Below are 17,896 nucleotides of genomic sequence, written 5' to 3' on the forward strand. Positions count from 1 at the left end.
ATTTTAACTGATTTCCCAAAGAAAACAGATAAGCCAGTGACAATTCATATATGTTGTTTATCTGTATGTTAATTACAGGTTGTTTACAGCAGCAGCAATGATCCTTATCTGGGGCATTTTCTGAAGAATATTTTATTAAATAATGGTTTGAAGAAATGATCGTTGTCTTCAGCTCTCGTAGCTCGCTGGTGAATGACAAGGAATGCTTGAAATGAAGTGAGTTTTTTTTCTGATTTCAACTGACAATATTTTTAATGGGTGCACCCAGGAAACCACAGCTGAATTAGTAGTGGTATGGTAGGTAATCAGCATATAAAAGTTTTCACGGAGGGCTGAAAATGTATTCATGTATGAAACATGACAGGCAATGTTCAATTTTACCCTTTTGACGCAAAAGAAATTCTCTCAGTTCTCAGTGCCAGGCTGGGCAAAGGTGAGAGGCATGGAAGCTAGGCAAAATAAAAAGGTATGTTGTTGAGTAGCATCCAAGTAAGACTGTATAGATCTTTAGTGAGTGGAAGATGGGAAATATGCATATACTAGATACAAATTCAGAAATATTATGCTGTATGGCGTATCCCTTATCATAATAACTTCTATTACAACTGAACAATTAGAATAATTCATGCTCTGGTAAAGAGTGAGCAGAAATATTAACTTCTGAAAAATATCAGAGGGTACTTTTTTACAAATGTTTTACATTTTACAAAATGTAAAAACATTTTTTACAAATGTTTCTGTTCTTATCAGTCTCCATCTACTAATGATAGTCATGAGCTACTAGGCTTGCCCATGAGTGTGCAGATCAGCTACATATACTCACGCACACCAAGTTGCTCTAGATGGGCACATGACTCTGAAATCACACAGGCTGTTTTCTGTCCTCATGACTCATTCTATGAATGTGACTTGTCTGAAACACAGGTTCCATTGCAGAGGTTGCATTCAGGTTCAAGTTATCAGCTCTGTCTTTGACAGAGCTCTTCAGGAGCAGGCTATTCATCTTACTTTTCCACATTACTTTCCATACTCTGTTGAAACAATTATGTGGAAATAGACAGCAAAACCTGTTATAACCGGTTCTGCTTTGTGGATATATAAAAGGTCAGAGGACTGTGGTCAGTGGCACAGAGTCTATTTGGAGGCCTGTAGCTAGTGATATATCGGGTTGGTACTGTAGTCTTGTTCAACATCTTCATCACCTGGGTGAAGGGATTGAGTGCACTCTCAGCAAGTTTACTGATGATTCAAAGTTGGGAGGAGTGGCTGACACACAAGAAGGCTGTGCTGCCATATATCAACGTCTGGATGGACTGGAGAGCTGAGCAGATAGAAATCTAATGAGCTTCCACAAGGGCAAGTTTAGAGATCTACACCTGGGGAGGAATAACTGCATGAATCAGTACAGGTCAGGGGATGAGCTGCTGGAGAGGAGCTCTGCAGAGAAGGACCTGGGTGTCCTCATGGACAAGAGGTTGGCCATGAGCCAGCAGTGTGCCCTGGTGGCCAAGAAGGCCAGTGGTATCTGGGGTGTATTAAAAAGGGCATGGCCAGCACACTGAAGGAAGTGATCTTCACCCTCTGCTCTGCCCTGGTGAGGCCACATCTGGAGTACTGTGCCCAAGTCTGAGCTCCTCAGTTCAAGAAAGACAGGGAACTACTGGACAGAGTCCAGCTGAGTGCTACAAAGATGGTTGAGGCCTGTAGCACGTCCCATATGAGGAAAGGTTGAGAGATCTGTGAGTATTCAGCCTGGAGAAGGGAAGACTGTGAGGTGATCTTATCAGTGCTTGTAAGTATCCGAAGAGAGGGGTCAAGTGGATGGGTCAATGCTTTTCTTGGCCAAGTGACAGTTTGAGGGACAATGGGCACAAACTGAAACACAAGAAGTTTCATATGAAGATGAGGAAAGTTTTCCTTACTGTGAGGGTAATACAGCACTGGAACAGGCTGCCCGGAGAGGTTTTGGAGTCTCCTTCTCTGGAGATAATTCAAAACCCACCTGAATACTTTCCTGTGTAACGTGCTGTAGGGAACCTGCTTTATTAGGGGACTGGACAGGATGATCCCTAGAGGTCCCTTCCAACCCCTATAGTTCTGTGATTCAGTGAATCTGGCAACCATAAACATTTCTGTTAGTTGTTTTATGGCACCTTAGAGAGTCTCTGATTTATATTTCTCTGTGGAAGTGTGATTTTGTTGCCTGCTATGAAAAACTGGGGATCTTAATGCTCCCAATACCAACATAAGCAGATTAATGCCAGATAAAATGAGCCTGAACTCCTTAAGTTACACCTGCACCAACAAGTGCTGATAATCATTTCGATATGATATTATTAGTGAAATATTATCCAATTAAACCACAAGCCTGACTCTGATGAGGGAAGTTATGCTTATAGGATAAAGTTTCATTATTCATTTTGTAGCAGGGGCATAGTTTTGAAGTTCATTTGGATATTTTTTCTTTACTAAGCAGATGGAGGAGAGCTTGTTTTTTGTGAAAATAATGGAAAAGTAACATAAAATACTTGAACATGTAATGTAAAACCAAAACATCTTAGCAATGCTGCCCTGTGGGTCACCACCTCCTGTTCTGCAGGGCTAAGTAAACATTAAACATTAACACATTTATTGCTTGGTTTTGATTTACTGTCAATATTAAGTGCAACACACAGAGCACAGGCTGAGAAGGTGGAGGCATTAAAAGCAGGTAGCATAATGTGTAAAAGGAGTATATTTTCCCCCTATATTTTAACTAGTTCTCTCTTTTCTGCACTATTGGGATTTACTTTACTTTCTCTTCTTGACTTTTTCATACCTTCCAGCAAAAGCAGGGAAAAATCCTAACTAATGTTAGCATAGGACTTGAACAATTAGTGGAAGGGATTGTGCAGTTGTTTATCCCAGCTGGAACTGTGCAAATCTTTTCCATTTCAGTGCTCCCAGTGCTGCAGCCACTCATCAATTGTTACATTAGTTCAGTTCCCATCAGTACAGCCTTTGATGGGTAATGTAAGCAAGTTATTCTGCTCTGTGAGCATGTGCGTTTGGGTTTTGTGTATATCACATATTCTGATGCTTCTCACATTTGTACTGCCAACTTTTTGAATGTAGTGGAACTACAGAGAGAAACACAGGCTTAGGAGGAAATCTCAAACATGTCTCTTTGCAAGAGCTGAAGAAATTTTACTTAAGGAAGTGTTCACTTGCATCATTTGAGGATCCCCTCTCCATTACCAATGTCCTATGCTTGTTCCTGCAGTTCCCCATTTCTTTGTCTTTTAGCTTTCTTGCCCATTTATGCCTTTGTACAGTGGTTTCCTTGGTGCTGGATGGAATTTGAGGTTGCTAAAGTTAAGGGAAAGATCTATAGAAGGCACTGATACTGCTTCTCCATGCTCCTTCCTGCTCTTTCCTGGCACATCCAGGTTTCAGAAGGCTGCAAACACAGGAGAAGCATTAGACATTTTGTAGTCCTGTCCTCACCCATTCTGTCAGGAATTCTATGGTCACATGCCTCTCAATATTTGTCACACACAGATGAAGTCCACAAAATATAAGAACAACTGATTTGCAAAGATGGTGAAGGGGCACATTCTGCCTGAGGAGAAGGATTCCTGGGTCAAAGCCAGCCCTGATGCAGGGCAGCTCAACCTCCGTAGCCTCAACGTGCCCATCCTACAGAGCAGAGAACAGGCTATAGTAGTGCGGATTGCTGGCACACTGAAAAGAGCTCAAAAGCCTCTGCTTTTCTGAGGAACATCTGGGAAGGGGAATGTGTAAGCCTTATTTGAGCAAATGTGGTAAAAATAACCTTTATTTTCCCTTAATGCTTTATCGAGATTAGTAAAACCGCAGTGTTAATGCATTACACATGTACAAATTTGGAGCTACGTGACAGCACCATTCACAGTAATTTGTTTGCCTTTTTGAATCCATTTCCATGGAGGGTGTTACACAGAAATGTTCTTCTGTGGCAAAAACAACAGCAACAACAACCATCTTCACAGTTCTGCAAAAATTAATTTCTGCCCAAGTCCTGCTAGTTTCAATTATTTTCCTCCCACCCTGAAGATGGCATAAGCAGAGAATGGTCAATTGATCATCAAAGTAGTAGGTTTTTGAAAAGACTTATAACACAGCTATGATGTGCTGTGGCACCTGCTGTCCTGCTGTATTTCAGCTGGGCATCTGTCTGCTTCCCCCTGCACTAAGTCTGAATTGAAACTCAAGGCTGAAGCACGGCCAGAGTGGGAAGAAGGAATAGCTGTGGAGACAGTGCCTGTCTGCTACTGCCTGCGTCCTCAGAGAGGCTGCATCCTGTTAAGGCTTTCTTTGGCATGGAAGGTCTGTGTTTTGCTCAGGGAGCCCCTGGTGAGTCCTATTTGCCCTCTGCATGGGAGACCTCTCAGTGGTGGCTCAGTGGTGATGGGGATGCTGGTTGCCCTGCCAGATCCTAGAGCATGGCTGGCCCTGCCTTTGGCCTAATCCCCACATCAGGCCATGCAGTAGGCATGGCCAGCCCCACACCAGAACATGAGCGTGAGTACAGCTTCACGTGGCGTCTGGTGGCTCAAAAAGCACCTGCTGTGTTCTAAATAAATCTGACACAGTATAATCCAAATGGGAGAGCAATAATCTCATTCTAGAACTGTTAAAAGATGAACAGCAGCTGATCTGCTGCATTGTGTCCCGTGGTGTTTGCTAAACAGTGCATGTATGTGCAATCAATTGCTCATTACAGTTATCACACATGGCACAGATACAAGCAGCTGTGGCGTTACTAATTTCCCCTTGACCCCATGTTGTCGTTACATGTTGGCAGTCTGGGCAAGAACAGCATTTCCCGATCCATTGCTTGAGTGAGGGAGACATTTTGGTCTGTTCCCTAAGGAAAATACTCTCTGTCAGTTTGTAAATGCCGTTCAGGAAGACATAGGACTGCAGCATCCCACAACCAGGCTCTGAGTGACTCTGAAGGAGGTAACACTGTGTCCTGAGATGTCACAGAGGTGTTCCGACAGCAGCAGTAGCAAACTGGGAGAGGCTGCCAGGAGCCAGCTGGCCTGTGTGGGTCTGCCCACCCTGTACTGTTGTCACATGGTGGTGGTGAGGGCAAGGAAGGCTCCTGTGGGTGACTCCAGCCCCCAGCCTGCATGACACAGCAGGACAGACTCTGCCTCCAGTTCCCCTACGTTGTAGGTGGCTGCAAGTGAGCTGATCAATGCCTAATGGGTAAAGCAAGCCAGAAAACTCTGGGAGAGCAGCTCATGTATTTCAGCCACTAGCAGGCACCCAGTTCACAGGACAGAGTCTGACAGAAGCTCTCCAACATGCAGTGAATGCACACTGGGATCTCAGAACCTGGTGCCTGCTTTGCAGGCCTGCCCAGCTTGCTCAGTCCCACCTGCTCTGCTCCTGGACCTGCTGCTTCCTGCCTGGGGATGGGGTGGCCAAGGAATGCTCAGCACATCCTGCTGACATCTATTCGCTCTGACAGTTGAAGTGGAGCCAAGAGTGTTACTTGCGTCAGGCACAAACTGAAGCGTGTGCTGTGTACAAACAGCATGCCCTAGTTCTTCACCCTCAGGCTCCCCCTGCTCCTTGCTGAGGGGGGCAAGGAAGAGGAGGACAGCTGCAAGTACAGCATCTCTGCCTAGGCTGAATTCCTTAAAAAAGCCCATTCCTCCAGTGAGGGCCCTGATACTCTGTTTTTTATTTTACTGTGTTATCCTCTATGAGGTATTTCTTTTCCTAGTCAACTGTCGTTCCCACGAGAACTCAGGGTGCTTTTTTTTTAGTCCATTAGTTTTCATAGCAAAGGAGAAAACCTCGCAGTGGCGGCGCAAAGCAGATTCCGGGCGGGCAGTGGCGGGGCTGGTGGCGCCCTCTGGCGGCGGCTTTGCCCGGGTCGGCTCGGGACGGGACGGGGCTCTCCCAGCGAGGGTTCGGGGCCGCGCTGGGCTCCCCGCCGTGCTGCAGGGTGGGTGAGGGGGAGCAGAACCATTTAGAGTTCTGATTTACACCCCCGAGGCCCCAGTTTCCGAAATTCGATTTCAGTTTAAAGATAACGCCGTATAGTGTCTCAGCTCTTCTCCCTCGCCGTGAGTTTCCTCTAGTGTTTCTACGCCTGTGTGCGTATATGGGAGCACCGGCAGAAGAGAGATGGAGACAGCAGGTGAAATTAGGATCTTGTCAGAAAGCAATCGCTGGCTCCCGTAGCCCTCAGATACGACAGATGTGACTTTTAAAAGCAGAGCTGTGATTTAGATTTTATCTGAAAAGAAACTGGCAGCCTGCAGCTGCATTTCGCATGTCACATTCGGCTTGGTGAGACAGGTTCCTGAAATGCTCTGTGCAGAATTTTTGCTTTAAAAAACACATTGTGCTTATCTTTGCCTGTAGTAAGAGACAAATCTGTACCAATTTTAAATATTAGCCAGCTTACAGTGGAAATACTACAAATGGAATCGTATTGGGGAAAATCCAAATGGCCAATCACACCAAACATTCTGACTGTGGCTAAAACCTTATGTCTAAAACTTTATTAAAGTGTTATTCTGCAAGGTGCGCAACAGCATGGCAGGTGGTTTGAGAAAAGCAATAATCTTGCTTCAAAAGCAATAGTATAAATGATAAATATATTAAGTAACATCTCCATTACAACTTTCTGGCTGTTCTGAGGTGTCATTTTTTACCCAGGTTTTACCTCGCTTCAGTTTTGAAAGTTCTGGAGAAATGTGCTTATTCCGTCACTCACCGTAAGGAAGAAATAGACCATAGTGCTCAAAGGTGAGCTTGTTTCACTAAAAGCAATAAAATAAAATAAAATAAAAAATGCTGTTAGGAATAAGAATTGTTAAATTGGAGAAAAGATGAAAGTAGAAGATAGAAAGAAGAGGAAGAAGAAATGCCTTTGTAGGGTGTTGTCTCATTATTAAATAAATAAGAATAATTTTGAAAGTCAATCAGAACAACAAGGAAAAGTCCTCAGGCTGGAGATTTCCAGATAACCATGCAGCAATAAAACCGCAACTGAATCCAGACAGAATCCATCTTATGGATCATTTTAATACATAGTTATTAAAAATTACTCATTCAGCAATCTCTCCAAAAAAGGAAACGCAAGACTATTTCAATAAGCTTAGCGTCTTCAAAAATAAACCTTAAAAATCAAGTCCATGGAGCAAACTTCTGGATTTCCTTTATTTACTCCATCAGTGCAATTAGATGCCCTGAAAATAAACCCTCTGATTTCCTTGGAAATCACGCTTATGTCATGTATGTGGGGAAAGAAAAAGAGCGGCGGCAAGTCTGTGGTTTTTGACAGAAAGAATTTTCTTGTTGCAGGGGAGAGATATCAGGCAGGAATGCTGATTGCAGTCCTGCGATTGGACCCGTCACACCCATCCTCTGTGCTCCCGCAGTGCTTCTGGACCCAGCAGCACTATGTGCTAAGTGCAGGTGTCTATTCTTAGGGACCTGGGAACTTCCAGCTTGCTGCTGCAGAGGATGAGCTCATCTCCATGTCAGTTCTGGAAGGGGAGCAAGATGTTTCCACAAGGGAACCTTACGTCTCTCTCACTCAGTCCCACTGAGACAGTGTTGAGCATCATTTGCTGGCCTCTCTCCAGCTACCTGCTGACACCAGGTTGCTGAAAGTCAGCATGCTCCACATTGCCCTAGTGAGAAAACTTCTTGCATGTCTTGCAGACACTGTCCAGTAGCTACTGCTGCAGCTACTTATCCTGCTCAGAATCAGCTTAAATGTTGCATTACAAATGTGGCCTCTCAGTGCCATTTGCAGCACCACTGTGTGTAGCACTTCTACCATGAATTTTCTCCTGCATCCCTCCACAGGCTTTCGTAGACTCTTGCAGTCACAGTGTGTGTTTTGTTGAAAAGGACCTTAAAGTCCACCCAGCCCAAACCCACTGCTGCCACCCACCAGCGCAGGCTGCCCAGCACCCATCCAACTTAGCCCTGAGTACATCCATGGATGGGACACCCACAGCTTCTCTGGGCAGCCTGTGCCAGTGCCTCGCCATCCTCTGAGTTAAGAATTTCCTCCTAATATCTAAACTAATAATCTCTTGGCATGCTCAAAACACACAGGACCAGGAGGCAGATGTGTGCCTGAAGCTCCCATGTAGATGGATGATGTTCTGGATGCACCTCTCCCTTCAAATACACACCATCATCATTAGTGAGGCCATGCAGACTGTTCTCATTGCTCTGAAGGTTAGACAACTCTTGAGCAGAGCTTTCCAGGACCTTCACACTGAAGATTCTGTCACTTGCCAACCCCCACACATTGTTAGATCTAGATCCATTTGTAGATGTAATGTATGGAACTCTGTTAGTCCTGCAAGCTAGACTCAAACAAGAAAGTCCACTGCAGCATGTAGCTGTCATGGTGATCTGAGAGAACCTCAGCCTAAGCTGTGTGCTTCAGAACCACCTCTGAACAGACCCCCCTGAAGATGAGACTGCTATGGGTCACAGCATGGCCTGCTAATGCCTTCGGTACCGATAGAACCACGTATTTCTGCCAACGCTCCAGAACAGTGCCTTTTGCTTTTGTGGTGTTAACCTAGCCATCACCAGTACTTGTGGTGGGAGACAATGCTTTGTGCCCTATTGGCAGGGAAAGGAACTGTGTGTGATACACAGAGGATTTTTTCTCCAGTCTGGGACGCTCTGATTCAATGGAATGCTCTGAAATTGCCTATGGGGTTGGGTGAAAGCAGAGGAAGTCAAACCTGTGGAGTGGACTTGCTCATGAGCAAGCCATTCTAAGGAATCAGGCTGAGCAAAGACACTATGGGCACTTCTGAGGTTCCCCAAACAATCAAGCGGCAATAATACACTGAGAATAAATCAAATGTTCTCTAGTGATGTTTGAAGTCCAGGAGTAATCGCGACATCTTGTGCATTCAGTGTTCACACTATTTCAGCAAGTCTGGAATTCGGGATCCTCACTGGGAAAAACTTGAATGAATTTACATCATTGAGTTTAATTGGTTTTGCTATCAAACTGCATAGCAAGGAAGAAAATAGCATGAGGAACAAAAAGAAGAGGTTGGTTAAATGTTTTCAGTGATACTGAAGCACATTTCAGTACAGCTGAAATCATTCTGCTCGCACCTGCGTATCGTGCAAGTGCTAAAGAAAAGATTTGTAAGGATTAAGAAGTTGGTGTCTCTCAGAAGCAGAGTCTGTTGTCAGTAGTTACTTTATGAAGACAATGGGTATATTTCCTCGTAACGGGGAGGTGATAGTTCTTCACAGGGGTCTTCCAGAAGTTCTTCTGGCTCATCAGAGCTGTCTTCTAACCTGATAATAGGAAGAGGGTGAAAATAAATAAATAATAATAAAAAATCAAATACAAAGCACGAAGTAACCTCCATTCTTTGTCCTGTCAGCCTCCTCTGGGCAAAGAACTTCCAGACTTTGGTGTGACTTTTGCTTGGGAAAACATTAAAAGATGAAATTTTACTGTGATTCAGCAATAGGCTCTGATCTTTTACTGAAGTACAAAAATGTCAGGTGGTGACCTTTGTTTTCCTGCTGCCCATGTCTGTTGTGCACAGTGCTGAGGACAACAGGCTGCCAGCTGCTTGCAAGCAGACTCTGATAAAGGAACAGAATTACTTCTAGAAAAGATATAATTCTGAGTAAGTCCTGTAATTTGAATGTTTTCCTGTAAGAATAAAGAACTACAAGATTGTCTTTTGACTGATGAACGCAGTTTCACACTGAGCTGTAATACCAGTGATGCTGTATATACCTTAAAAACTAGGACAGTGATAGTGGCTGGAAGATTGCTGCAGGGGTGACTGGCAGGGAGAACACCTGGCACCCTTTCATTTTCATGAAAATGCTGTTTGTGGGCTTCTCCTATGCTGTGATTCTGCCTGTGTGGGACCCTCTGCCTGGGCATGGAAAAACAATCTTCTGAAGAGGCTAAGAGAAATGTTAAGAACAAGCAAACATAAGTCACTGGCACAACCATACAGAGAATCTGTGGATGTGCCTGGACATTCTCAAGGCTAGGGTGGGTGAGCCCAGGGCAGCCTGAGCTGATGAGGGTAGTCCTGCCTGTGGAAGGATTGTGGAATAGGGTGGGCTTTGAGTTCTCTTCAATATAATATCATTCTATGATTCTATTAATAATAAAAATAAAAATAAAAAAAATAATAAAAAAACAGGCAGGCACAGGAGCATTTATACAAATACCTTAAAAAATAACAAGATGTTCCATAGTTTGAAAATTGAAGGAATTCTTAAGTGAATTTAACCTGAACTAAAATGCTTTCTATGTCTTAATATTCTCTACTCAAGAAATACTCCTAACCAAGAGAAAAAAAAGTCTGGAGAAGAACATACAAAGGGAGGTGCTTTTTGCTTTGCAAGCATAATTTACACCTTAAAACACATACAGCCCGTGCCCAATCGTGCTAAGACTTTTCAGAAGATGTACCTTTGGTTCCGTGTGTTCTCTGCGAGGTAACTGACACAGCTCTCATCCCAGGTGAAAGCAGGGTTGTCCAGAGAGTAGGCAGGGCAGAAGTGAGCAGAGCTGGGGCTGGGGATGGGAGAGACACCAGGGGAGACTGTCCCACAGCAGCTGAGCACAGGGTGCAGGTAGCCAGGGCTGGCGGCCGCACTGTCCAGTGCTGGGTAAGGTGGGGGGATGTACTGCACCACTGTGGCACTGTGGAAAGTTATGGGCTGGTTGATTCCGGTGAACACGAAGGACTGTCCGCTTGTGCTCTGTTCGATGTCTAATGTGTTCTCCTCTCTTTCTTTGCAGGGCTTGCATGTAAGCATGTTGAACTTGCAAATGGCAATCAGGATGAAAGTTACCCCGACAGAAAGCAGGATAGGCCCTAGTAACTGAGTCCATTCCAGATGAGTAAGGCCATCGTACTTTATCCACCCCATCACGGTGAATGTGATCCCCACCAGTCCCAAGAACACACCTGAGAAAAGCAGAGTGGCACCAGCTTTGTCCCCATCTGACACCAGGGCATCAGACCTACTCGGCGGGTAAGGAGTGACAGAAAACACGTTCAGGGAGAAATCTTCTACGTTGCTGTTGTTCTGCTCCATCACCGAGTATCATGAATCTTTCTCAGCAGAGAGGGGTTTGCAAGGTACTCTGCAGAGCATTAAAAGTTGAAGGTTCAGGTTAATTATACAAGGACGCTGTGCGTGTATGGTTAACAGAGTCCATCATGTGAAAGAATAAACTTTGCTTACAAGAATAAAGGTCTGGGAAGTGGAGCCTGAAGTGACCACTAAAGACTTCTTGCTTTACCACCACTGCTTCCGAAACGGCTTCACCCTTGCATGGCTACTTATCTTTTTGATTATCCTCTTCTTTGATTTGGCACTCACGAATACTTCCTCACCCCGCCTGTGCCAGATGGGAGAGAAAGGAAGCTGAGGTCCCTGAAGCTTATCCTGGGCCCCCTGCCAGCCAATGCATCCAACATATGGACAGCATACATTACTCCATAGCAGCACAATGACTCACTCACTTTCCTTGGGCCACCAATTTGGCAGCTCATGTCTACAGGAAGATATGCAGCCTTCGCTGCTGTGCTTCAGAGCCCTGTGAAGTGTGATGGTTACAGCCATGTCCAGACCATGCTGGAGCTGGTCCTGCAGCCTAGAGCTTCTGTGGTTTATACAGATAGGAAGCTTTCTGAGAGTTTGATGAGAGGGAGTGAGTGGTGGGTGGGTGGGGAGGTAAGCAAGAACAGGGCAAACTGCAGAAACTGCTGATTGTTGTAGAAATTTTGTTTCCCTTCAGCTAAAGCTGGGGTTGTTTGAAGACAGCATAATCACTCTGTGATTTCCCCTTAATTGTAGACATTTTCTGTTATGGAATTGACACTCCTTCCTCAGAGTTTAGTCTGAATAAAGCCCAGATGTCCTGTCACTGTGGGGAAATATCTCCTGTAATGTTGGCAGAGCAAGGGATCTTGACCTGTAGGGTAAATGTTGTATTCAGCACTACCTGGAACATTATTTTTTTCTCGGAAATTATTTCATCAGTTGGAATCCTTTCTGACAGCAGTGTGTGGCTGGTATATCCTGTCCTTTCCCTGAGTACCTAGCCTTCATGATTGAAGCCGGCATTGCGATAATGGCAACACAGTGTCCTAGGGCAGCTGTTTTGCACCCAGCATGCACCTGAACTGTGAGCAGAATAATGTTCCCATCTTCTCCCACTACAGTAAATATCACAGCAGGATGGGGCTCTATGCAAGAAAGCACCAGGGTTACTTACCGATCTCCCATATATTAAACAGACAGATGAATTGAAAATTGAGACTTTCTGTTTCCAGATGATTTCAGACAAAAGTAATTGCTGCCGGTCTCTTCTGGTAGAACACTTCTGTGCAATTCCTTACAGAAGAAGAATCTTCCACTACTCAATCTGTTTTGATTAGCATAGCAGGGAAGCACATGCAGTACAGAGATTACTCCTGAGGAGGTAGAAAGCATAATGCTATTTCCTGCTACCAGCAGCTCTGGGGAAGCAAGCCTATCCTGAGGTTTATGGAACAAAAATAGCTCTAGAAAACTCACCTTCTTTTGGATGCCTTCTTCACAACTAATGAAAGTGCCTTGAGTCTACTGTGCTCTAACATCAGTTCCGAACACGATTGCTCACCAAAACTTTCTGAAGAGATGCTGAGATACTGCTGCATCTTTCTCTTCTCATTTGTCAGCAGAGAGACCCTGAGAAATGTTAATGCTGAACTGCCTTTAAAATGTCCAGGAAATTTTCAGAGTCATCATTATGGCTTTTCTATTACCGAGGATGCCAACAAAATTTCTGACAAGATCACAGATTTGCCCTTCTCCCAGCACCAGGTAAAGACCTGAGGAGATGGTCAGGGTTTGCAATGCAGTGGTTCATATCACTACAAATTAGGAACTGCTGAAATGTTAGATAAGCCATCATTGCACTGGTAATTATAAACCTACATAATCTTTAACCTTTTATTTGGTAAAATAAGTGGAATGAACTTCTGTTACTGCTTTCTGTGTGTCAGGTTTTCCCATACCGTGAATCATTGTTGCCTCCGTTTGCTTAATCTTCCAAGCTTTCCAACATTCTCTTTAAATCAACATATTACGATTGTTGTCTGATGGTATGCAGAGATGTAGTATCACATTCTTACTCTCAGTCATTCAAGTGCTCTGCAACTGTTACTTACAAGAGAGTTGTTCTGGAGCCCTTCCTTGGGCCTTTTGTGGGGTGGTGCTCAGATGCTGTATGGAGTCAGAGATTTCCTGTATTGTAGCACTCTTTGGGCTATGTTCCTTGTCTGTGGCCAGGGATATAATATATTTCCTGCTGAGGACGCGCACAGCAAAGCTGGAGAATACGAGTGATTTCTTCCAAGACTGATTGTCACTTCAATTTTCATAGAATCATTAAATCACCTATAAGATCATCTAGTCCAACCATCTTCTCATTACCACTGCTACCACAAGCTACTGAACCATATCTCGCAGCTCTTCGTCCAGATGCCTTTTGTACACTTCCAGGGACGGTGACTCCACGACCTCTCTGGGCAGGCCATTCCAGTGCCTGACCACTCTCTGAGAGAAAAAGTTTTTCCTTAAGTCTAATCTAAACTTCCTCTGGTACAACTTGTGGCCATTTCCCCAGGTCCTGTTCGTTGCTTGGGAGAAGAGGCCGAACTCCTCTTCACCCCAACCTCCCTTCAGGAAGTTGTAGATTGCAATGAGGTCTCCCCTGAGCCTCCTCTTCTCCAGACTAAACAATCCAAGCTCCCTCAGCCACTCCTCCTAAGACTTGTGCTCCAGACCCCTCACCAGTTTAGTTACCCTTCTTTGGACACACTCCAGAGCTTCAACATCTTTCCTGTAGTGAGGGGCTCAAAACTGAACACAATACTTGAGGTGTGGCCTCACCAGTGCTGAGTAGAGGGGGATGATCACCTCCCTGCTCTTGCTGGCCACATTATTTCTAATGCAGGCCAGGATGCTGTTGGCCCTCTTGGCCACCCGGGCACACTGTCGGCTCACGTTCAGACGAGCATCAACCAGCACCCCCAGGTCTCTTTCTTCTTCACAATCATCTAGCCACTCATCCCCAAGCCTGTAACGCTGCATGGGTTATTCTCGCCAAAGTGCAGGATCCGACACTTGGCCTTGTTGAACCTCATCCCATTCATCTCAGCCTGGCGATCCAGCTTATCTAGGTCCCTCCGAAGGGCCTCCCTACCCTCAGGCAGATCCACACCACCTCCCAACTTGGTGTCATCTGCAAACTTACTGAGGGTGCACTCAATCCCCTCATCTGGGTCATCAGTAAAGATATTAAACAAGATGGGCGCCGCTACCGACCCCTGGGGGACACCACTCATAATGAGTCGCCAGCTGGACTTAACTCCATTAACCTCTAACTGTTGGGCACGGCCCTCTAGCCAGTTCCTTATCCAAAGAAGTGTATATCTGTCCAGACCATGGGCAGCCAGTTTCCCCAGAGGAAGCCTGTGAGAGACCGTGTGAAAAGCTTTGCTGAAATCTAGGTAGACTACATCAATGGCCTTTCCCTCACCTACCAGGCTGGTCACCCAGTCATACAAGGAGATGAGGTTAGTCAAGCACGACCTGCCTTTCATGAACCCATGCTTGCTGGGCCTGATCCTCTGGAAGCCACGCACGTGCCATGCAATCTCATCCAAGATGATTTGCTCCATTACTTTCCCCAGTATCAAGGTCAGGCTAACAGACCTATAGTTCCCCGGATTCTCCTTACGGCCCTTCTTGAAGATGGGAGTCACATCGGCAAGCCTCCAATCCTCCGGGACCTCTCCAGTTAATCAGGAGCGCTGATAGATGGCCGAGAGGGGCTTGGCATCTATCAGCCATCTCCCATCTTTGATGATGGGATGTTTGGTACAGGAAGATCTAAATGAAAATTTCACTTTTCCTTGTAAAGAGCAATTTTTTCTAACCCTCCCCACATTTTTCCCACTGTTTCCTCAGAGCCAGGCAGATGTCAAGGTCTTAAGAGATTACCAAATCACACTGATTTTTTAAGGCCAATACTTTCCTTTTCCAAATGGATGTTCTGGGAACTTACTTACAAACGGTGATTTAATAAACACACCCCTTTTAATTGGAATAACTGCTAAATGAATGGTGGTGAAAACAGTCTGGTGAAACACAGGAAATGGGCTTGAATATGTTTTTCTAAAATCTTTCTGATCTAATTATAATAGATCATCATGCAGAATATTACTCTCAGTATTGTCAAGCAGAGAAATGGGAGACTGTATCCCCATTATCTTCAGGTAACTCCAAGGCTGGCTTCAGGATCCTTTTTCAAAATGGATACTGTTTTCAGACCTCACTCCAATGTTACTCCAGCCTGCTTCAGGGATCTTACTCCTGAACTCAGCCACTGCTTTGCTTACTATTCTTCTGCATAACTGTCTTGCTGTGGGAAGAAGTTCTTCTGAGGTTTCCTGCACCTTCTTGATTCTCTAACCCAGTTTAAGAGTTTTCCTAGCAGATACTCATGGGTTCTCAGGTCATCTTTCCTTTCTCCTATCTGCTATCAATTGTTCCATGGTTCACAACATCAGCCTGACATAGCAAGGTTTTGTTTTCTTAAATTTCTTACACAGAATCAGGGGCTTAGCTATAGAACCTTTAAAAGCAGCTAGGTTTTATTTTAAAAGAGCAGGCACAAAATACAACTTCATATGATTTTTAACTACAAAGCGGCTAAAGAGCCAGTGGTTGGACTAAAAGAATTTTTTTTCCTATAGAAAGGAAACTGTACTTGGCATCTTCAGTGAAAAACACAAATTGCATGTTAGACTATCAACTAACCATGAGCAAGCCTCATATTCTGTGGTCCTATACTGCTGCAGTGCCAGCCCCAGTGCTGAAACATGCCAAATAGAGCCAGTTCAGCCAGCTGCCCTCAGCAGTTTCTAGCTACAGGATGGGTTTATACCTCCCAGGGAATGCTGTCATGCCAGATGTCCAATCAAATAAAAGGTGTTTCCATACACAAACACACAGATATACACATGTATAGTTGAGGAAGGAGCACAGTTCTACGTGAAGGCTGACACATCAACTGCAGAAGCATGGAAGCATTGGCAGAAATGTCTGCCTGGACACAGATGTGACCCATGAATGGTGACCTTAAGTGGTAGGATGGAAAGGGGATAGTGTGATATGATGCTATAAGTGACAGAGGTCAAGGATGGGGCTATCATAAAAACATGCCACCATTTAAAAAAATCATTGCAATTTCAGTTTTACAGATGAGTTTGTTTTCAAACTTTCTGGGTGCTGGTGATGCAGGAAGAGGCTTATCCTTGAAAAGAGTTTCCCTTCAGGCATTTGTGAATCCTTCTCATATTGAAATGGCCATATTGATCCCATTAGGAGCTAAGCAATGACAGTGCAAACAGACTTTAACTTCACTTAGAGAGGATAAGCAGTCCTTATCTCCCACATTGCCTGTTTAAGTATGTGAATTAGTAACTAACTTGATTTGCTTACTAGAATTTGCATGTCAAGCACTTAAGCTAACCTTAAGGTATTAAGGTGGTTATAATATCACTACTACAATAGTAAAGTAAGTCATTTCCTCAATAAAATTGCTATTCTGTACTATTTTAAGCTACTTTTATAGTTTTTCAAGGTGTTGCTTCCCTTCTAGTATGGGTATTTTACCCCTACTCACCACATAAAAGAATTCCTCCTACTAATGTTATTCATGCAGTGGTGGCCATCAGTGGTGGATGCGGAGATGCCAGTCTTTTTTCACATTTTCCGACCTTGCTGAAATAGATTTTGACAACTCAATAAGCAAATGCTGTTGCCCTGGCTTTGATGCTGTCAGTGTTCAAAAAGCCATGGAGATGCACTGAGCACACCCAGGGAATTTTAAAGGAATGACCACTCAATTCAAAAATAGAAGGTGCTTGCACAGCTGTAAGATGAACTATTTAGTGGGCAACTTTCTCAGGATGATATTTAGGAAATTTTTGTTCTGAAGTCTCATTTTAAAGAGTAAGTAAATCCATCACTCCCAGGAAATTCAGGTGCATTCAGCTGCCTCCAAGGAGCTTTCCTTGAAGCCTGGTTTTCAGAAATAAAGTGAACCACAAAGGAGACTCTGCAGTAGAAGATCAAAGAACAGTAACTTTGAAGAAAAACAGTAAGATTGTTTCACATCCTGAAGACTCAGCTCGGAGTCATCATATTTTACTTGATGTGCCTGATCTCTTTGATACACCTCAGGAAAAACTGATTGAACAAATTGCAGACAGCTCACAAGGCCTTTGCAGTTAGCAATCATATATGCCTGTATTTTTTTTTAAAGAAAGAGAGAAAAAGATTATGACACAATTAAAGACATATTTCTGTATTAGATTAAGCAGTCTTTGACTTTTAACCTTGACAGAAAATGAGTTCCTCAGCTTCTTTGCTGAATAAGTATACCTCCCTCATAACTGGCTGGTTTTCAGCTCTATTGATGACTAAATACAACTCCATGTCACCGACCAGTTTGTTTCTTCATGTTGCTGCAGAAATTGCTACCCCAGCAAGGCTGAGAGAATAACACATAAGTAGAAACAAATGGCCAAATGCAGAAGTTAATAAACATCTCCCTGCCATACTCTGGTGGTGAAAAGCACATTCATATGAAATATAGGACAAATGCCTTTCCCAGGCAGAGGAGGGAACCTGATTGATTAATTCAAAGCTTGAGTGTTCTGTTACAGTCAACTTCCTTGAATTCATCCTGACAGAAAACAAGTCCTACTGCAGTTGAGGTCCCATAGCATGCAGATGTCCAGAGACTCAGGTGAGG

The 17,896-nt window shown here is 44.2% G+C and overlaps 1 protein-coding gene across 1 annotated transcript; it reads right to left on the reverse strand.

The window, feature by feature from the left end:
- Window positions 1-9,156: 9,156 nt before the first annotated feature.
- TMEM174 (transmembrane protein 174) lies at window positions 9,157-11,129 on the reverse strand. Its single transcript, XM_031557170.2, has 2 exons — window positions 10,484-11,129; window positions 9,157-9,336 (listed from the first exon to the last, which is right to left on the reverse strand). Exons 1-2 carry the CDS (start codon window positions 11,113-11,115, stop codon window positions 9,237-9,239), a joined length of 732 nt encoding a protein of 243 aa, XP_031413030.1. The 5' UTR covers window positions 11,116-11,129; the 3' UTR covers window positions 9,157-9,236.
- Window positions 11,130-17,896: the final 6,767 nt, after the last annotated feature.

This window comes from Meleagris gallopavo, chromosome Z, assembly GCF_905368555.1.
Source record: "Meleagris gallopavo chromosome Z, MGAL_WU_HG_1.1, whole genome shotgun sequence".
Classification (NCBI taxonomy): Eukaryota; Metazoa; Chordata; class Aves; order Galliformes; family Phasianidae; genus Meleagris; species Meleagris gallopavo.